Source organism: Salvelinus alpinus, chromosome 1, assembly GCF_045679555.1.
Source record: "Salvelinus alpinus chromosome 1, SLU_Salpinus.1, whole genome shotgun sequence".
NCBI classification, from domain to species: Eukaryota; Metazoa; Chordata; class Actinopteri; order Salmoniformes; family Salmonidae; genus Salvelinus; species Salvelinus alpinus.
The window spans coordinates 12,155,779-12,178,278 of NC_092086.1; the positions used below are offsets into that span (position 1 = coordinate 12,155,779).

A 22,500-nucleotide genomic window follows, 5' to 3' on the forward strand; every position below is an offset into this window, starting at 1 on the left:
TTAACAGAGAATCCAGTCTCCAGGTCTTTACTCTCTCATCTCTCCATGTTAACAGAGAATCCAGTCTCCAGGTCTTTACTCTCTCATCTCTCCATGTTAACAGAGAATCCAGTCTCCAGGTCTTTACTCTCTCATCTCTCCATGTTAACAGAGAATCCAGTCTCCAGGTCTTTACTCTCTCATCTCTCCATGTTAACAGAGAATCCAGTCTCCAGGTCTTTACTCTCTCATCTCTCCATGTTAACAGAGAATCCAGTCTCCAGGTCTTTACTCTTTCATCTCTCCATGTTAACAGAGAATCCAGTCTCCAGGTCTTTACTCTCTCATCTCTCCATGTTAACAGAGAATCCAGTCTCCAGGTCTTTACTCTCTCATCTCTCCATGTTAACAGAGAATCCAGTCTCCAGGTCTTTACTCTCTCATCTCTCCATGTTAACAGAGAATCCAGTCTCCAGGTCTTTATTCTCTCACCTCTCCATGTTAACAGAGAATCCAGTCTCCAGGTCTTTACTCTCTCATCTCTCCATGTTAACAGAGAATCCAGTCTCCAGGTCTTTCCTCTTTCCGTTATAAAACTGAACAGATCATTATTCATCAGGGGTCTCTACTTCATTCTGTCACTGAGCAGAGGGCTGACACACACACACACACACACACACACACACACACACACACACACACACACACACACACACACACACACACACACACACACACACACACACACACACACACACACACACACACACACACACACACAGGCTCGGTTCTCACTCAGTCAGAGAATCCAGTGTTTAGCGAGAATGGAGAATGAATGACACACAAAAGCAGAAAGACATTCATGAATGAATCTGGCTTGTACACCTGTGTCCTCTATCTGTCGTGTTATAACATGAGGACGTAACCTGGGTGTCGTATTATAACAAGACGACATAACCTGGGTGTCGTATTACAACACGACGACGTAACCTGGGTGTCGTGTTATAACACGAGGACGTAACCTGGGTGTCGTGTTATAACACGAGGACGTAACCTGGGTGTCGTGTTATAACACGAGGACGTAACCTGGGTGTCGTGTTATAACACGAGGACGTAACCTGGGTGTCGTGTTATAACACGAGGACGTAACCTGGGTGTCGTGTTATAACACGAGGACGTAACCTGGGTGTCGTGTTATAACACGAGGACGTAACCTGGGTGTCGTGTTATAACACGAGGACGTAACCTGGGTGTCGTGTTATAACACGAGGACGTAACCTGGGTGTCGTGTTATAACACGAGGACGTAACCTGGGTGTCGTGTTATAACACGAGGACGTAACCTGGGTGTCGTGTTATAACACGAGGACGTAACCTGGGTGTCGTGTTATAACATGACAACGTAACCTGGGTGTCGTGTTATAACACGAGGACGTAACCTGGGTGTCGTGTTATAACATGACACCGTAACCTGGGTGTCGTGTTATAACATGACAACGTAACCTGGGTGTCGTGTTATAACACAATGACGTAACCTGGGTATCGTGTTATAACACGAGGACGTAACCTGGGTGTCGTGTTATAACACGAGGACGTAACCTGGGTGTCGTGTTATAACACGAGGACGTAACCTGGGTGTCGTGTTATAACACGAGGACGTAACCTGGGTGTCGTGTTATAACACGAGGACGTAACCTGGGTGTCGTGTTATAACATGACAACGTAACCTGGGTGTCGTGTTATAACATGACAACGTAACCTGGGTGTCGTGTTATAACACGAGGACGTAACCTGGGTGTCGTATTACAACACGACGACGTAACCTGGGTGTCGTGTTATAACACGAGGACGTAACCTGGGTGTCGTGTTATAACACGAGGACGTAACCTGGGTGTCGTGTTATAACACGAGGACGTAACCTGGGTGTCGTGTTATAACACGAGGACGTAACCTGGGTGTCGTGTTATAACACGAGGACGTAACCTGGGTGTCGTGTTATTACACGATGACGTAACCTGGGTGTCGTATTACAACACGACGACGTAACCTGGGTGTCGTGTTATAACACGAGGACGTAACCTGGGTGTCGTGTTATAACACGAGGACGTAACCTGGGTGTCGTGTTATAACACGAGGACGTAACCTGGGTGTCGTGTTATAACACGAGGACGTAACCTGGGTGTCGTGTTATAACACGAGGACGTAACCTGGGTGTCGTGTTATAACATGACAACGTAACCTGGGTGTCGTGTTATAACACGAGGACGTAACCTGGGTGTCGTGTTATAACACGAGGACGTAACCTGGGTGTCGTGTTATAACACGAGGACGTAACCTGGGTGTCGTGTTATAACACGAGGACGTAACCTGGGTGTCGTGTTATAACACGAGGACGTAACCTGGGTGTCGTGTTATAACACGAGGACGTAACCTGGGTGTCGTGTTATAACACGAGGACGTAACCTGGGTGTCGTGTTATAACACGAGGACGTAACCTGGGTGTCGTGTTATAACACGAGGACGTAACCTGGGTGTCGTGTTATAACACGAGGACGTAACCTGGGTGTCGTGTTATAACACGAGGACGTAACCTGGGTGTCGTGTTATAACACGAGGACGTAACCTGGGTGTCGTGTTATAACACGAGGACGTAACCTGGGTGTCGTGTTATAACACGAGGACGTAACCTGGGTGTCGTGTTATAACACGAGGACGTAACCTGGGTGTCGTGTTATAACATGACAACGTAACCTGGGTGTCGTGTTATAACACGAGGACGTAACCTGGGTGTCGTGTTATAACACGAGGACGTAACCTGGGTGTCGTATTACAACATGACAACGTAACCTGGGTGTCGTGTTATAACACGAGGACGTAACCTGGGTGTCGTGTTATAACATGACAACGTAACCATCGCAGAGAATGTTTTGCAATTAGAAAGACCCTGTATAAATGTAACCGAACAATTACAATTTGGCTTAAATTATTTTACTCTGTCATAACTCAAATGTACAATTTTAAATATACATCATAAAAGCCCCACTGAAATGTTACACCAGGAGTGTAGTATCAATATTGTGGGTGTGCACATATACTGCCCCAAACCTAGTCTGTAGGACAGAACCTGGGAGATTCCCCCTAGTACAGATTCAGAATATCCAGAATATTATCATCGCACTGTAATCCAGAATATTATCATCGCACTGTAATCCAGAATATTATTCACCGCACTGTAATCCAGAATATTATCATCGCACTTGTAATCCAGAATATTATCATCGCACTGTAATCCAGAATATTATCATCGCACTTGTAATCCAGAATATTATCATCGCACTTGTAATCCAGAATATTATCATCGCACTGTAATCCAGAATATTATCATCGCACTGTAATCCAGAATATTATCATCGCACTTGTAATCCAGAATATTATCATCGCACTGTAATCCAGAATATTATCATCGCACTGTAATCCAGAATATTATCATCGCACTGTAATCCAGAATATTATCATCGCACTGTAATCCAGAATATTATCATCGCACTGTAATCCAGAATATTATCATCGCACTTGTAATCCAGAATATTATCATCGCACTGTAATCCAGAATATTATCATCGCACTGTCATCCAGAATATTATCATCGCACTGTAATCCAGAATATTATCATCGCACTGTAATCCAGAATATTATCATCGCACTGTAATCCAGAATATTATCATCGCACTGTAATCCAGAATATTATCATCGCACTGTAATCCAGAATATCATCATCACACTGTAATCCAGAATATTATCATCACACTGTAATCCAGAATATTATCATCACACTGTAATCCAGAATATTATCATCACACTGTAATCCAGAATATTATCATCACACTGTAATCCAGAATATTATCATCACACGGTAATCCAGAATACATATGTTATTGTCTTGTGAAGGCTGTCTGAATTCTGGCCAACAGTATGTTGTTTCATCTCCCATCTCCCTGTTTCTGTCTGTTTAGAAATGTTGATCCTGGAGATTTATCAGAAGAAACGGTGTCACCAAGCAGAAGAAAAGCCTTTAAATGGAAGGTTGTTTCTCCTCTCACAATGTCACAATGGATTGTGGGAATGTCAAGTTATATATCACTAGATTTGATTAAGGGTATACTGTGATTACGGGTATACTGTGATTACGGGTATACTGTACTGTGATTACGGGTATACTGTGATTAAGGGTATACTGTGATTAAGGGTATACTGTGATTAAGGGTATACTGTGAATAAGGGTATACTGTGATTAAGGGTATACTGTGATGACGGGTATACTGTGATGACGGGTATACTGTGATTAAGGGTATACTGTGATTAAGGGTATACTGTGATTAAGGGTATACTGTGATGAAGGGTATACTGTGATGAAGGGTATACTGTGATGAAGGGTATACTGTGATTAAGGGTATACTGTGATTAAGGGTATACTGTGATTAAGGGTATACTGTGAATAAGGGTATACTGTGATTAAGGGTATACTGTGATGACGGGTATACTGTGATGAAGGGTATACTGTGATGAAGGGTATACTGTGATGAAGGGTATACTGTGATGACGGGTATACTGTGATGAAGGGTATACTGTGATGACGGGTATACTGTGATGACGGGTATACTGTGATGAAGGGTATACTGTGATGAAGGGTATACTGTGATGAAGGGTATACTGTGATGAAGGGTATACTGTGATGAAGGGTATACTGTGATGAAGGGTATACTGTGATGAAGGGTATACTGTGATGAAGGGTATACTGTGATTAAGGGTATACTGTGATGAAGGGTATACTGTGATGACGGGTATACTGTGATGAAGGGTATACTGTGATGAAGGGTATACTGTGATGAAGGGTATACTGTGATGAAGGGTATACTGTGATGAAGGGTATACTGTGATGAAGGGTATACTGTGATGAAGTGTATACTGTGATGAAGGGTATACTGTGATGAAGGGTATACTGTGATGAAGGGTATACTGTGATTAAGGGTATACTGTGATTAAGGGTATACTGTGATGAAGGGTATACTGTGCAACTATCATAAATTCTGGATGCCTTATATGGAATACTATACAACAAAAGGAGTCTATATTGAAAACATGCCCACGTCAGGGGAGAGATATCTATTTAGGCTATTTCTATCTGCTGGGCTGCTCAGTCCTGGCCCTGGGGCCGTCTGCTGTACTGCTGTCACTCTGGCCACCTGAAACCAACAATGAATGTTTCACTAAGATCCCAAAGCTGAGTGGGGGGTGTTGGGGCGCTGCAGGGCCGTCCCCTAGGGGCAGGACGGGCCCATCCAGCTACAGTGTGTGAGAGTACAAAGAGCTCTACAGGACTATTAGACCTATGGTGTGAATTACAGCCCTCCATATAGTTATACCGTTGACCCATCTGTCCACAGAACATTCTTCCACGAGTCTTGATGTTCATCCAGGTGGTTTTTGGGGGGGAAACTTGAGTTCACTTTTTGGACGACATGGGTCCCAAACACTGCATTCCACAGTAAGAACCTCACACCAACGGTCCAGCATGGTGCTGGTAGTGGGATGGTTTGGAGAAGCTTTGCTGCCTCAGGACCTGGACCACTTGCCTTAATAGGAAGGAACCATGAATTCTGCTCTGCTCTGTGTCAGAGAATTCTGCTCCGTGTCAGAGAATTCTGCTCCGTGTCAGAGAATTCTGCTCCGTGTCAGAGAATTCTGCTCCGTGTCAGAGAATTCTGCTCTGTGTCAGAGAATTCTACAGGAGAATGTCAGGCCAGCTGTCTTTGAGCTGAAGCTGAAGCTGGTTGATGCAGCAAGTCAATGATCCAAAACACAATCAAGTCTACTGCTGTAACTCAGACTGACCTTGTGCAAGAGTTGGAATGCAAAAGTAAGCAAATGAGGCCACACAGATGTTTCTGGGTTGAGGCTTTCCCTTGTAAAACACCAGCGGTGATGAGAAGAGCTGCTGTTGAGGTTAGTTCTCTCCAATTCGCTCAACTAGCTAAACGACATGCCACAGGACCCCCCCACTCCACCCAATCCCCTGTGGCGGTGATTAACACAACAACCACCTGTTAAGCACCTTGTAATAAAGGGCTTTATAAAATAAAATGTGATTCATTGGACAACAACAGCCTGTAACTATAGGAACGGTCCTGGGAGAGGACACTGTAGCTACAGAACCGGTCCTGGGAGAGGCCACTGTATCTATAGGAACGGTCCTGGGAGAGGTCACTGTAACTATGGGAACGATCCTGGGAGGGGTCACTGTAACTATAGGAACGGACCTGGGAGAGGTCACTGTAACTATGGGAACGGTCCTGGGAGAGGTCACTGTATCTATGGGAACGGTCCTGGGAGAGGCCACTGTAACTATAGGAACGGTCCTGGGAGAGATCACTGTATCTATAGGAACGGTCCTGGGAGAGGTCACTGTATCTATAGGAACGGTCCTGGGAGAGGTCACTGTATCTATAGGAACGGTCCTGGGAGAGGAAACGGTAGCTATGGGAACGGTCCTGGGAGAGGACACTGTAGCTATAGGAACGGTCCTGGGAGAGGACACTGTAGCTATGGGAACGGCCCTGGGAGAGGACACTGTAGCTATAGGAACGGTCCTGGGAGAGGTCACTGTATCTATAGGAACGGTCCTGGGAGAGGTCACTGTAACTATAGGAACGGTCCTGGGAGAGGTCACTGTATCTATAGGAACGGTCCTGGGAGAGGACACTGTAGCTATAGGAACGGTCCTGGGAGAGGTCACTGTAGCTATAGGAACGGTCCTGGGAGAGGACACTGTAGCTATGGGAACGGTCCTGGGAGAGGTCACTGTATCTATAGGAACGGTCCTGGGAGAGGACACTGTAGCTATAGGAACGGTCCTGGGAGAGGCCACTGTATCTATAGGAACGGTCCTGGGAGAGGACACTGTATCTATAGGAACGGTCCTGGGAGAGGTCACTGTATCTATAGGAACGGTCCTGGGAGAGGTCACTGTATCCAAGGGAACGGTCCTGGGAGAGGTCTCTGTATCTATAGGAACAGTCCTGGGAGAGGTCACTGTATCCAAGGGAACGGTCCTGGGAGAGGTCACTGTATCTAAGGGAACGGTCCTGGGAGAGGTCTCTGTATCTATAGGAACGGTCCTGAGAGAGGTCACTGTAACTATAGGAACGGTCCTGGGAGAGGTCACTGTATCTAAGGGAACGGTCCTGGGAGAGGTCACTGTAACTATAGGAACGGTCCTGGGAGAGGTCACTGTAACTATAGGAACGGTCCTGGGAGAGGTCACTGTATCTATAGGAACGGTCCTGGGAGAGGTCACTGTAACTATAGGAACGGTCCTGGGAGAGGCCACTGTATCTATAGGAGCGGTCCTGGGAGAGGTCACTGTATCTAAGGGAACGGTCCTGGGAGAGGACACTGTAGCTATAGGAACGGTCCTGGGAGAGGTCACTGTATCTATAGGAACGGTCCTGGGAGAGGCCACTGACACAGTAGCTCTAGTGTTGTGTAATCACTGCTACAGTGGGGTGGGGGTTATTATTATGGAACACTGCAGATAGTAATACTGAACAGAGAGGTTCGACAACACAGAGAGAGAGAGAGGTCTTCATAACCTGTGATACTGAACAGAGAGGTTTGACAACACACATCTCTCTCTCTCTCTGTGTTGGTGACTTCTCTCTCTCTCTCTCTGAGAAGTCTTCAGAACCTGTGATACTGAACAGAGAGGTTTGACAACACACACACACACACACACACACACACAGAGAGAGAAGTCTTCATAACCTGTGTATATATTTTCTACTTGTTTATGAAGGATGCAGCAGTACGGCAAGCAGCTACAGAGCCCCAGAAACAGGAAGAGGTAACATCAAAGCTCTGAGATAAACACAGCTAAAATCCAGAAAACATCCCTTACCCCAGGATACTTCAACTGGTAACTATCATCCCTTACCCCAGGATACTTCAACTGGTGACTATCATCCCTTACCCCAGGATACTTCAACTGGTAACTATCATCCCTTACCCCAGGATACTTCAACTGGTAACTATCATCCCTTACCCCAGGATACTTCAACTGGTGACTATCATCCCTTACCCCAGGATACTTCAACTGGTAACTATCATCCCTTACCCCAGGATACTTCAACTGGTGACTATCATCCCTTACCCCAGGATACTTCAACTGGTAACTATCATCCCTTACCCCAGGATACTTCAACTGGTAACTATCATCCCTTACCCCAGGATACTTCAACTGGTAACTATCATCCCTTACCCCAGGATACTTCAACTGGTAACTATCATCCCTTACCCCAGGATACTTCAACTGGTAACTATCATCCCTTACCCCAGGATACTTCAACTGGTAACTATCATCCCTTACCCCAGGATACTTCAACTGGTAACTATCATCCCTTACCCCAGGATACTTCAACTGGTAACTATCATCCCTTACCCCAGGATACTTCAACTGGTAACTATCATCCCTTACCCCAGGATACTTCAACTGGTGACTATCATCCCTTACCCCAGGATACTTCAACTGGTAACTATCATCCCTTACCCCAGGATACTTCAACTGGTAACTATCATCCCTTACCCCAGGATACTTCAAATGGTAACTATCATCCCTTACCCCAGGATACTTCAACTGGTAACTATCATCCCTTAACCCAGGATACTTCAACTGGTGACTATACTGGAAAATGAAGAAGAAAGAGCTCTCTGTGTCAATCTGATAGATATTTAATTGAACCTGAAGCCTGTTTACGGTATCCCCCCCCCCCCCCCCCCCCATAAAGACAGAGCTCTCAGAGTGGTGTCTAAGGTGTTGTGATCATTGTGTAACATCAAAGAGAGACGTTACATGACTCTGTAAAAGGTGTAACATCAAAGAGAGACGTTACATGACTCTGTAAAAGGTGTAACATCAAAGAGAGACGTTACATGACTCTGTAAAAGGTGCTAGATCAACAGCACTGCACTACAGGTTCAACTCAGTTCCTCCAGCCCAACCCCTGGGATGTTCAGTTTACTCTATTCGAGCCTTCCTACACGTCATCCCAGTCTGTCCCCGTCTGTCTCTGTAGGGACTTGGAGAATGCTGGTCAATGTGTAAGAGATATGGGTTGCATCCCAAATGGCACCCTATTCCCTATATAGTGCACTACTTTTGACCAGGGCCTATGAGGCTAAAGTAGTGCACTAAATAGGGAATAGCACATTCATGCTTTCAGAAGTTGAAGTGGATCTGTACTGGCTGTACTGAAGCCTTCGTGGAGCCAGTGATCCCACAACAACATTCCCACCCACATGTTCTAGACTGTGACCTACAGTAACCTGACAGGCTCAAAAACATCCCTAATGTCACCTGTTCCCTGTCTAAAGCGCTACTTTTCCTATTGACATCCTTACGACGCATTGTAACCACATTATGATTCATTACACAGAGATCCTATACAAGTAGTTCTTGTTATTCATTATATGGGACTATACCTGCAAAACTCTGGACTAAGAGATAATAGATAACCTTAAAGTAAAAGTGTTACCGGCTTTTGTTATGCAAATCAACCCTCGCCGCTTTTAGAACCAGAATAAACTGCCTGCCACTGGGCGCTATCAGAAGAGCACTGCGCTGTTGCACAACAACTGTAGTGCCTCATGAACCGGTTCCGACTGGATCAGTCTGGAGCCCTTCCGCAGAGAAGAGGCAAGAAGAATCGAGTCTGCCTGTCTGCAGCAGACTACTAGAGCGCAGAGTAAAAGCGACACAATGCGAAATGACCATCTTTTCTCTAGGCTGCATAGGACAGCAGCGCTGCAGTGTAGTGACGTTATAGACTAGTAGCTATCTGGCAGCGCAGTTGACCTATTCACTAACTAGAAAGCCTACCTACTCTACTGTATTGTATTGGTAACTAGGATATAGGCAAAAGCGCGCACGTCAAGACAGAAAGTGTCCAGAGTCATTGCTAACTAAGTGCAGATGTGTCTTGCAAAGACGATTGAAAAGCGGCTTTATGAGCCATACAACAGCTAGCGCAGTAGCGCGGTGGGTTCGACATGTCACCTGTCTGTGCGTCCTAGTGTGTGCAGAGTTATTTGGTGGTTTGTGTGTGTGTGTGTGTGTGAGAGAGAGAGAGAGAGCGAGAGACACAGACAGGTGACAGTGCATAGGGGAACTCACCGAGGCTTCACCCGGTACCGCTGGGAGCTTGGTGTCCGCTTGGGTCGTGCGGTAAAACTGTCTGGCTGAAACACTTTATGTAAAAACGGTGGAGACGCGAACTGGAAGGATGAACAGAAAGACTGCCTTTAAATTATCAATCAGAATCTGTCCGTTTTGCTGGGAGGAGGCGGGTCCACGGGCAGGCTGACTGCGGCTCAGCCAATAGCAGAAGCCGAAGTAGTCAAAAGGAACTAATACTGACCAATGAGCGACGTGGCTTCCCAGTTCAGCGGAACTCCAGACGATCCATCGAAGCGAATCATGTCATCCACGTTCACGAAGTATCAGTTTCACAGAACAGTGTCAATGTAGCGGACTGGCTAAACAGGACCCACTCAATGATAAAACTAGGAAACGTTATATTGGACTCATAAACGGATTTTGTCTTGTTATGTCAGAGTCTCAGAGAGCATGCCGTATAACAACCTAGTTTAAATGACTGATAGGCATGGATAAAATGTAGACCTATGTGATTGACATACCTTTGCTCCTAGTCAATCATTCACGACGCGTATCAACATTTGCCTAACTGGTTACTGGCTACAGTAGCCTATTGACAGCTTTTCAGATGACACCCTAGGCTTCACTCTCCGGATATCTACTGCAGCCCTCATCCCCCACATACAACATCCGTTCTGCCAGTCACAGTCTGTTAAAGGTCCCTTAAAGCACACACATCCCTGGGTCGCTCCTCTTTTCAGTTCTCTGCAGCTAGCGACTGGAACGAGCTGCAACAAACACTCAAACTGGACAGTTTTATCTCAACACTCTTACTGACAGTTGTGGCTGCTGTACTTGATGTATTGTTGTCTCTACCTTCTTGGCCTTTGTGTTGTTGTCTGTGCCCAATAATGTTTGTACCCTGTTTTGTCCTGCTACCATGTTGTGCTGCCGCCATGTTGTTGTCATGTGTTGCTACCATGCTATGTTGTCGTCTTAGGTCTCTCTTTATGTAGTGTTGTGTTGTCTCTTGTCGTGATGTGTGTTTTGTCTTATATTTAATTACATGTATTTTTAATCCCAGCCCTTCCCCGCAGAAGGCCTTTTGGTAGGCCGTCATTGTAAATAAGAATTTGTTCTTAACTGCCTAGTTAAATAAAGGTTAAATAAGTACAAATACAATTCTGATCTATCAGAACATAACATGAAACGGGACATTTCTATGTAACTGTTGGTGAATGCACATTGTCAGCAACACACATGCACAGACAATCAAAACACATCTGGTCACACACACAACAAGCTCAAACAACCAATGGTGGAAAAAGTACCCAGTTGTCATACTTGAGTTAAAGTAAAGATACTTTAATAGAACATGACTCAAGTAAAAGTAACCCAGTAAAATACTACTTGAGTATAAGTCTAAAAGTATTTGGTTTTAAATATACTTAAGTATCAAAAGTATAAATCTTTTCAAATTCCTTATATTAGACAAACCAGACGGCACCATTTTCTTGTTTTTAAATTTACGGACAGCCAGGGGCACATTACATCACTCAGACACTCAGACTTCATTTACAAACAAAGCATCTGTTTAGTGAGTCCGCCAGATAAGAGGCAGTAGGGATGTCCAGGGATGTTCTCTGTTTAGTGAGTCCACCAGATCAGAGACAGTAGGGATGACCAGGAATGTTCTCTGTTTAGTGAGTCCGCCAGATCAGAGGCAGTAGGGATGACCAGGGATGTTCTCTGTTTAGTGAGTCCACCAGATCAGAGGCAGTAGGGATGACCAGGAATGTTCTCTGTTTAGTGAGTCCGCCAGATCAGAGGCAGTAGGGATGACCAGGGATGTTCTCTGTTTAGTGAGTCCACCAGATCAGAGACAGTAGGGATGACCAGGAATGTTCTCTGTTTAGTGAGTCCGCCAGATCAGAGGCAGTAGGGATGTCCAGGGATGTTCTCTTGATAAGTGTGTGAATTAGACCATTTTCCCATCCTGTTAACCATTCAAATGTTAGGAGTACTATTGGATGTCAGGGAAAATATATGGAGTAAAACGTTTTTACAAAATCTTTAGGAATGTAGTGAAATAAAAGTAAAAGTTGTCCAAAATATAAATAGTAAAGTACAGATACCCCAAAACTACTTAAGTATTACTTTCAAGTAGTTGTACTTAAGTACTTTACACCACTGCAAACAACCAACCATTTCATTTCCATTTGACATGTTATCTAAGACCTAAAATCAGTCAAATGTCATCACCTGATAGGCTGCTCTGACTGTAGAGGACAACACCTGATAGGCTGCTCTGACTGTAGAGGACAACACCTGATAGGCTGCTCTGACTGTAGAGGACAACACCTGATAGGCTGCTCTGACTGTAGAGGACAACACCTGATAGGCTGCTCTGACTGTAGAGGACAACACCTGATAGGCTGCTCTGACTGTAGAGGACAACACCTGATAGGCTGCTCTGACTGTAGAGGACAACACCTGATAGGCTGCTCTGACTGTAGAGGACAACACCTGATAGGCTGCTCTGACTGTAGAGGACAACACCTGATAGGCTGCTCTGACTGTAGAGGACAACACCTGATAGGCTGCTCTGACTGTAGAGGACAACACCTGATAGGCTGCTCTGACTGTAGAGGACAACACCTGATAGGCTGCTCTGACTGTAGAGGACAACACCTGATAGGCTGCTCTGACTGTAGAGGACAACACCTGACTGACATTGTTCTGACTGTAGAGGACAACACCTGACTGACATTGTTCTGATGGTAGAGGACAACACTATTTGACTACTCTCCACTCCTTCAGCTCTATAGGATCAGGGCCCGTCTCAGAGTAGAAGTGATGATCTAGGATCTGTCCATATCATCTTATTCATTATAATTAAAAAAGGTAAAACTTATCCTAGATCAGCAATCTTACTCTGAGACACTTTGAGGATACTGTTCTCTACAGCCCTACTGCATAACACAAACCCACTGTTCTCTACAGAACCCACTGTTCTCTACAGCCCTACTGCATAACACAAACCACCTGTTCTCTACAGCCCTACTGCATAACACAAACCCACTGTTCTCTACAGCCCTACTGTATAACACAAACCCACTGTTCTCTACAGCCCTACTGCATAACACAAACCCACTGTTCTCTACAGTCCTACTGCATAACACAAACCCACTGTTCTCTACAGCCCTACTGCATAACACAAACCCACTGTTCTCTACAGCCCTACTGCATAACACAAACCCACTGTTCTCTACAGCCCTACTGCATAACACAAACCCACTGTTCTCTACAGCCCTACTGCATAACACAAACCCACTGTTCTCTACAGCCCTACTGCATAACACAAACCCACTGTTCTCTACAGTCCTACTGCATAACACAAACCCACTGTTCTCTACAGTCCTACTGCATAACACAAACCCACTGTTCTCTACAGCCCTACTGCGTAACACAAACCCACTGTTCTCTACAGTCCTACTGCATAACACAAACCCACTGTTCTCTACAGCCCTACTCCATAACACAAACCCACTGTTCTCTACAGCCCTACTGTATAACACAAACCCACTGTTCTCTACAGTCCTACTGCATAACACAACCCCACTGTTCTCTACAGCCCTACTGCATAACACAAACCCACTGTCCTCTACTGCATAACACAAACCCACTGTTCTCTACAGCCCTACTGCACAACACAAACCCACTGTTCTCTACAGCCCTACTGCACAAGGAAAGGAAAATAACACAGGAGGGTACACAGAGTGACAGCCTGACATTAATGACATGCATGTCAATCTCTCATGGCTCAAAGTGGAAGAGAGATTGACTTCCTCATTACTTGTCTTTTTGAAAGAGGTGTTGACAAGCTGAAGGTCCCGAGGTGTCTGTTTAAAATACTATCACACAGCTCGGACGCCCACGCATACCCCACAAGTAATGCCACCAGAGGTCTCTTCACAGTCCCCAAGTCCAGAACAGACAATGGGAGGCGGACAGTACTACATAGAGCCATGACTACATGGAACTCTATTCCACATCAAGTAACTGATGCAGCAGTAGAATCAGATTTAAAAAGCAGCTAAAATCAAATCAAAGTTTACTTGTCACATGCACCTTACAGTGAAATGCTTACTTACAGCCTCTAACCAACAGTGCAAAAAAAGGTATTAGGTGAACAATAGTTAAGTTAAAGAAATAAAACAACAGTAAAAAGACAGTGAAAAATAACAGTAGCAATACACCTTATGGAACAGCGGGTCTGTGAAGTAACACAAACACATGATAACATACGCACTATACACACACGTACACATGGGTTTAGTGTTGTAGATATGTGGTAGTGGAGTAGGGTCCTGAGGACACACCCTTAGTGTGTTGTAGATATGTGGTAGTGAAGTAGGGGCCTGAGGACACCCTTAGTGTGTTGTAGATATGTGGTAGTGAAGTAGGGGCCTGAGGACACACCCTTAGTGTGTTGTAGATATGTGGTAGTGGAGTAGGGTCCTGAGGGCACACCCTTAGTGTGCCCTCAGGGGGATCTATAATAAACCCCAGGAAGAGTAGCTGCTGCCTTGGCAGGAACTAATGGGGATCCATAATAAACCCCAGGAAGAGTAGCTGCTGCCTTGGCAGGAACTAATGGGGATCCATAATAAACCCCAGGAAGAGTAGCTGCTGCCTTGACAGGAACTAATGGGGATCCATAATAAACCCCAGGAAGAGTAGCTGCTGCCTTGGCAGGAACTAATGGGGATCCATAATAAACCCCAGGAAGAGTAGCTGCTGCCTTGGCAGGAACTAATGGGGATCCATAATAAACCCCAGGAAGAGTAGCTGCTGCCTTGACAGGAACTAATGGGGATCCATAATAAACCCCAGGAAGAGTAGCTGCTGCCTTGGCAGGAACTAATGGGGATCCATAATAAACCCCAGGAAGAGTAGCTGCTGCCTTGGCAGGAAGTAATGGGGATCCATAATAAACCCCAGGAAGAGTAGCTGCTGCCTTGGCAGGAACTAATGGGGATCCATAATAAACCCCAGGAAGAGTAGCTGCTGCCTTGGCAGGAACTAATGGGGATCCATAATAAACCCCAGGAAGAGTAGCTGCTGCCTTGACAGGAACTAATGGGGATCCATAATAAACCCCAGGAAGAGTAACTGCTGCCTTGGCAGGAACTAATGGGGATCCATAATAAATACACCCTCAGAGGAATAGACAGCCTGCCCACATCAACTATAACTTAGAAAAGAGGAACACAGAGCTCCCTCTGCTGGTCACTCTGGGGCATGGCACTGGCTCATCTCTGTACAGAACACAGAGCTCCCCCTGCTGGTCACTCTGGACATGGCACTGTTTCATCTCTCTGTACAGAACACAGAGCTCCCCCTGCTGGTCACTCTGGGGTATGGCACTGTTTCATCTCTGTACAGAACACAGAGCTCCCCCTGCTGGTCACTCTGGGCATGGCACTGTTTAATCTCTGTACAGATCACACAGAGCTGGGGGGTATGATACGTATGTCTCCAACTTTCCCACTCATCATTATTCATGGTTCATTCAGGATGATCTGTAACCATGGTAACATCCACATTCATGTAGAAGTGTTCAGTAACAGTCTGTTTGTATTTAGGGATTTACAAGCGTGATGTGGTCACTGCGTGTTATGAATATGGGCCCAAATACTTCACTCTTTAAATAGACCAGTGAATTTATCCCAATACTTTCCGTCCCTTAAAATGGGGGGGGGGGGGGGACTATTTACAACAAGAGCTGTAATATCTAAATGGTTCACCTGATACGGATGAAAATACCCTCAAATTAAAGCTGACAGTCTGTACTTCCTCATAGTCATCGTACCATTTCAAAGTGCTGGAGTACAGAGCCAAAACAACAAAACATGTGTAACTGTCCCGATACTGGTCTGGAGCGTACTGTATATATTGATGGATAAAACTTATAAAATGACTCATGAGCTTAATTAAACCGTCTTACCGGATCACAACCCAAAACATAATCTTGTTATACTCCACTGTGTGTAAAGAACGTCATTGTAAACAAACACTGCATAGCCTCAAAACACGGTTAAAACCTTCATTCTGATCTCATAGATGGTCAGTTGTTGCAGCCGTAGCTCCGTCTATGAATTTCAGAGCGGTTCCATTCCTCAGCTGTTTACATAAAAAGTGGCAGGGTGACGGCTTGGTGGTTGTTTCAATCCCAGATTGCTCCTTTAAGACAGCATGAATCAAAGTTCACAAGTTCTAATAAAGATATTTTTTTGTTGAAATAAATCAATAACTTGTATTTTATTTAGTAATTTTAATCAAAAGATGACTGTATAATTGTGAAAGAAACAGTGCCATGGTTTTGTATCAATATACACACTTTATTAACACTATATGTCTGCTTATTAAGCTCTTATAAACATTATTAGGTAGTTTATTTTAATAAATATATGAACTTATAAATACTGATTGATAAACAGTTTATTTACTAAATTGTTAACAAGCTATTTAATAATGTCTTATAAGTTATAAACAGACATTAAGGTAGTGTCCCATAGGGCTCTAGTCCAGGGTCCACAGGGCTCTAGACCAGGGTCCACAGGGCTCTAGTCCAGGGTCCACAGGGCTCTAGACCAGGGTCCACAGGGCTCTAGTCCAGGGTCCACAGGGCTCTAGACCAGGGTCCACAGGGCTCTAGACCAGGGTCCACAGGGCTCTAGTCCAGGGTCCACAGGGCTCTAGACCAGGGTCCACAGGGCTCTAGACCAGGGTCCACAGGGCTCTAGTCCAGGGTCCACAGGGCTCTAGACCAGGGTCCACAGGGCTCTAGTCCAGGGTCCACAGGGCTCTAGACCAGGGTCCACAGGGCTCTAGTCCAGGGTCCACAGGGCTCTAGACCAGGGTCCATAGGGCTCTAGACCAGGGTCCACAGGGCTCTAGTCCAGGGTCCACAGGGCTCTAGACCAGGGTTCACAGGGCTCTAGTCCAGGGTCCACAGGGCTCTAGACCAGGGTCCACAGGGCTCTAGTCCAGGGTCCACAGGGCTCTAGACCAGGGTCCATAGGGCTCTAGACCAGGGTCCATAGGGCTCTAGACCAGGGTCCACAGGGCTCTAGACCAGGGTCCATAGGGCTCTAGACCAGGGTCCACAGGGCTCTAGACCAGGGTCCACAGGGCTCTAGACCAGGGTCCATAGGGCTCTAGACCAGGGTCCACAGGGCTCTAGTCCAGGGTCCACAGGGCTCTAGACCAGGGTTCACAGGGCTCTAGTCCAGGGTCCACAGGGCTCTAGACCAGGGTCCACAGGGCTCTAGTCCAGGGTCCACAGGGCTCTAGTCCATAGGGCTCTAGACCAGGGTCCACAGGGCTCTAGTCCAGGGTCCACAGGGCTCTAGACCATAGGGCTCTAGTCCAGGGTCCATAGGGCTCTAGACCATAGGGCTCTAGTCCAGGGTCCATAGGGCTCTAGTCCAGGGTCCATAGGGCTCTAGACCAGGGTCCACAGGGCTCTAGTCCAGGGTCCACAGGGCTCTATACCATAGGGCTCTAGTCCAGGGTCCACAGGGCTCTAGACCAGGGTCCATAGGGCTCTAGACCAGGGTCCACAGGGCTCTAGTCCAGGGTCCACAGGGCTCTAGTCCAGGGTCCATAGGGCTCTAGACCAGGGTCCACAGGGCTCTAGACCAGGGTCCATAGGGCTCTAGACCAGGGTCCATAGGGCTCTAGACCAGGGTCCACAGGGCTCTAGTCCAGGGTCCATAGGGCTCTAGACCAGGGTCCACAGGGCTCTATTCCAGGGTCCACAGGGCTCTAGACCAGGGTCCACAGGGCTCTAGACCAGGGTCCATAGGGCTCTAGACCAGGGTCCATAGGGCTCTAGACCAGGGTCCACAGGGCTCTAGACCATAGGGCTCTAGACCAGGGTCCATAGGGCTCTAGACCAGGGTCCATAGGGCTCTAGACCAGGGTCCACAGGGCTCTAGACCAGGGTCCACAGGGCTCTAGTCCAGGGTCCACAGGGCTCTAGTCCAGGGTCCATAGGGCTCTAGACCAGGGTCCATAGGGCTCTAGACCAGGGTCCATAGGGCTCTAGACCAGGGTCCATAGGGCTCTAGACCAGGGTCCACAGGGCTCTAGACCATAGGGCTCTAGACCAGGGTCCACAGGGCTCTAGACCAGGGTCCATAGGGCTCTGGTCTAAAGTAGTGCACTACCCTCCATAGGGCTCTGGTCTAAAGTAGTGCACTATATTGAGGATAGGATAGGATTTGGGATGCATCCTAGGTCAGTGTTTACCTGATCACTCATCATTTACATAGGAACACAACATTCAGAGGCTATGGGGTTGTCCCATTTCATCGGTTCACTTCAATCTAACAGCAAGTAAATGAGGATATACTGAATATCTATATCACAACCCCCTGGTCTGAGATTAAAAACATCTTATTTAACAAGTGTGTTCATTTACAGAGATCATTCCTTGTGCCTTTGTTCACCGCTGTCCAGCTGCCCTGATTGAAATGACTGCTATTAGTTCACTAAATAATCCATATATTTTATCAATACCTTCTTCTCAACACTGACCACAAGAGGTTCAAAAAACACTAGGTCAAAGATCAGAAAACTCCATGTCTCAGGTCTAGGAGCAGGTCTAGGAGCAGGTCTAGGAGCAGGTCTAGGAGCAGGTCTAGGAGCAGGTCTAGGAGGAGGTCGAGGAGCAGGTCTAGGAGGAGGTCAAGGAGCAGGTCTAGGAGCAGGTCTAGGAGCAGGTCTAGGAGCAGGTCTAGGAGCAGGTCAAGGAGCAGGTCAAGGAGCAGGTCTAGGAGCAGGTCAAAGATCAGAAAACTCCATGTCTCAGGTCAAGGAGCAGGTCTAGGAGCAGGTCTAGGAGCAGGTCAAGGAGCAGGTCAAGGAGCACGTCTAGGAGCACGTCTAGGAGCAGGTCTAGGAGCAGGTCAAGGAGCAGGTCAAGGAGCAGGTCAAGGAGCAGGTCTAGGAGCAGGTCAGCTCCTCAGAGAGTTAGACAGGCACCGCTGTCACTTTCCACAACTCCTGAAAAAGAGAAAGTCTGACATCGGAATTGGAGTTGATGACAACACAATATATAAAAGACTGTAAATACCCAGCTTGAAGAAACCACATATTTAGCCATGGAGCATGTTCTGATTGGCCAGTGAGGGGGTCATGCCTCAACACACCTACAACTTATTCATTAAAACCCAACCCTTTCACGCCACCGCCCGCTCTTGCGTTCATAATTCCGGCTGTGAAAATAGCTAAAATATTTCCACCCTGGACCTATAGTGCTTCCCCCAGCGCTAAGATGTACCATTGTGTTAAGCTTTGTAGATGTACCATTGTGTTAAGCTTTGAAGATTTACCATTGTGTTAGCTCTGTAGATTTACCACTGTGTTAGCTCTGTAGATTTACCATTGTGTTAGCTGAGTAGATTTACCATTGTGTTAGCTCTGTAGATTTACCACTGTGTTAGCTCTGTAGATTTACCATTGCGTTAGCATTGTAGATTTACCATTGCGTTAGCATTGTAGAGTTACCATTGCGTTAGCATTGTAGATTTACCATTGCGTTAGCATTGTAGAGTTACCATTGCGTTAGCATTGTAGAGTTACCATTGCGTTAGCATTGTAGAGTTACCATTGCGTTAGCATTGTAGAGTTACCATTGCGTTAGCATTGTAGAGTTACCATTGTGTTAGCTCTGTAGATTTACCATTGTGTTAGCTTTGTTAAATAGAGCCCTCAGTCTCACAGTGTAGTGGAAATATAAGGATATAGTACTAGAAACATACTGTTGGGTTTAGGATATAGTACTAGAAACATTCTGTTGGGTTTAGGATATAGTACTAGAAACATTCTGTTGGGTTTAGGATATAGTACCAGAAACATTCTGTTGGGTTTAGGATATAGTACTAGAAACATTCTGTTGGGTTTAGGATATAGTACTAGAAACATTCTGTTGGGTTTAGGATATAGTACTAGAAACATTCTGTTGGGTTTAGGATATAGTACTAGAAACATACTGTTGGGTTTAGGATATAGTACTAGAAACATTCTGTTGGGTTTAGGATATAGTACTAGAAACATTCTGTTGGGTTTAGGATATAGTACTAGAAACATACTGTTGGGTTTAGGATATAGTACTAGAAACATACTGTTGGGTTTAGGATATAGTACTAGAAACATACTGTTGGGTTTAGGATATAGTACTAGAAACATACTGTTGGGTTTAGGATATAGTACTAGAAACATACTGTTGGGTTTAGGATATAGTACTAGAAACATTCTGTTGGGTTTAGGATATAGTACTAGAAACATACTGTTGGGTTTAGGATATAGTACTAGAAACATTCTGTTGGGTTTAGGATATAGTACTAGAAACATTCTGTTGGGTTTAGGATATAGTACTAGAAACATACTGTTGGGTTTAGGATATAGTACTAGAAACATTCTGTTGGGTTTAGGATATAGTACTAGAAACATTCTGTTGGGTTTAGGATATAGTACTAGAAACATTCTGTTGGGTTTAGGATATAGTACTAGAAACATACTGTTGGGTTTAGGATATAGTACTAGAAACATTCTGTTGGGTTTAGGATATAGTACTAGAAACATTCTGTTGGGTTTAGGATATAGTACTAGAAACATTCTGTTGGGTTTAGGATATAGTACCAGAAACATTCTGTTGGGTTTAGGATATAGTACCAGAAGCATTCTGTTGGGTTTAGGATATAGTACTAGAAACATTCTGTTGGGTTTAGGATATAGTACTAGAAACATACTGTTGGGCTTAGGATATAGTACTAGAAACATTCTGTTGGGTTTAGGATATAGTACTGGAAACATTCTGTTGGGTTTAGGATATAGTACTAGAAACATACTGTTGGGTTTAGGATATAGTACTAGAAACATTCTGTTGGGTTTAGGATATAGTACTAGAAACATTCTGTTGGGTTTAGGATATAGTACTAGAAACATACTGTTGGGTTTAGGATATAGTACTAGAAACATTCTGTTGGGTTTAGGATATAGTACTAGAAACATTCTGTTGGGTTTAGGATATAGTACTAGAAACATTCTGTTGGGTTTAGGATATAGTACTAGAAACATTCTGTTGGATAGGGTTTAGGATATAGTACCAGAAACTTTGTTGGATAGGGTTTTCTAGGTTCAGTAAAGTGTGTATGTGAAACTGTGTGTGTGTGTGTGTCTCTCACCAGCTGCTCTATGCGCTCATACAGCAGGCACTGTGGGAAAGAGGGTGTGACCTGCTCCACTGTGAAGCATGTCCGTCCGTCCCTTAGCTCCTGCATCTCACACATACAGTGGCGGAAATGGTTGTAGGCCTCGCATGATATGTCCATGTGTCTCAGAGTGAAGTTCAGCCTGGGGAACACACACACACACACACACACACACACACACACACACACACACACACACACACACACACACACACACACACACACACACACACACACACACACACACACACACACACACACACACACACACACAATGACTGTAATTACAAGATGTGGCACATGAGCTAGATTCATTTTTTACATTTAGCATAAATCTATATATACAAGAACCCGAGGGTCACTCTAACATAGCTCCAGAGTTCCTCTGTGGAGATGGGCGAAACTTCCAGAAGGACAACCATCCCTGCAGCACTCCACCAATCAGGCCTTTATGATAGGGTGGCAGCCAGACGGAAGTCACTCCTCAGTAAAAGGCACATGACAGCCAGCTTGGAGTTTTCCAAGAGGCACCTAAAGACTCTCAGACCATGAGAAACAAGATTCTCTGGTCTGATGAAGCCAAGATTGAACTCTTTGGCCTGAATGCCAAGCATCACGTCTGGAGGAAACCTGGCATCATCCCTACGGTGAAGCATGGTGGTGGCAGCATCATGCTGTGGGAATGTTTTTCAGTGGCAGGGACTGGGAGACTAGTCAGGATTGAGGGAAAGATGAACGGAGCAAAGTACAGAGAGATCCTTGATGAAAACCTGCTCCAGAGCGCTCGGGACCTCAGACTGGGGCGAAGGTCCAACAGGACAATGACCCTAAGCAGGGTCTATAGACAAGTCTCTGAATGTCCTTGAGTGGTCCAGCCAGAGCCCAGACTTGAACCCGATCGAACATCTCTGGAGAGACCTGAAAATAGCTGTGCAGCAATGATCCCCATCCAACCTGACAGAGCTTGAGAGGATCTGCAGAGAAGAATGGGAGAAACTCCCCAAATACAGGTGTGCCAAGCTTGTAGCGT

At 45.5% G+C, this 22,500-nt stretch overlaps 2 protein-coding genes across 6 annotated transcripts in view; both read right to left on the reverse strand.

Annotated features, from left to right (window-relative positions):
- Positions 1–10,822, reverse strand: part of abat (4-aminobutyrate aminotransferase) — a 136,716-nt gene extending 125,894 nt beyond the window's left edge. Inside the window, exon 1 of the mRNA XM_071391161.1 lies at positions 10,204–10,822. The gene's annotated coding sequence lies outside the window, so the exon portion shown is untranslated. The remainder of the gene's footprint in view (positions 1–10,203) is intronic.
- A 7,332-nt stretch (positions 10,823–18,154) lies between these two features.
- Positions 18,155–22,500, reverse strand: part of LOC139569813 (methyltransferase-like protein 22) — a 34,915-nt gene continuing 30,569 nt past the window's right edge. For 4 of the 5 annotated variants that reach the window (XM_071391177.1, XM_071391173.1, XM_071391169.1 and 1 more), the window contains 2 exons: positions 21,444–21,612; positions 18,155–19,260 (listed from right to left, as the gene is read on the reverse strand). In XM_071391177.1, the coding sequence (XP_071247278.1) occupies positions 19,228–19,260; positions 21,444–21,612 (202 nt within the window). In that variant the 3' untranslated portion in view covers positions 18,155–19,227. The remainder of the gene's footprint in view (positions 19,261–21,443; positions 21,613–22,500) is intronic. The other variant, XM_071391166.1, reaches the window with a different exon arrangement.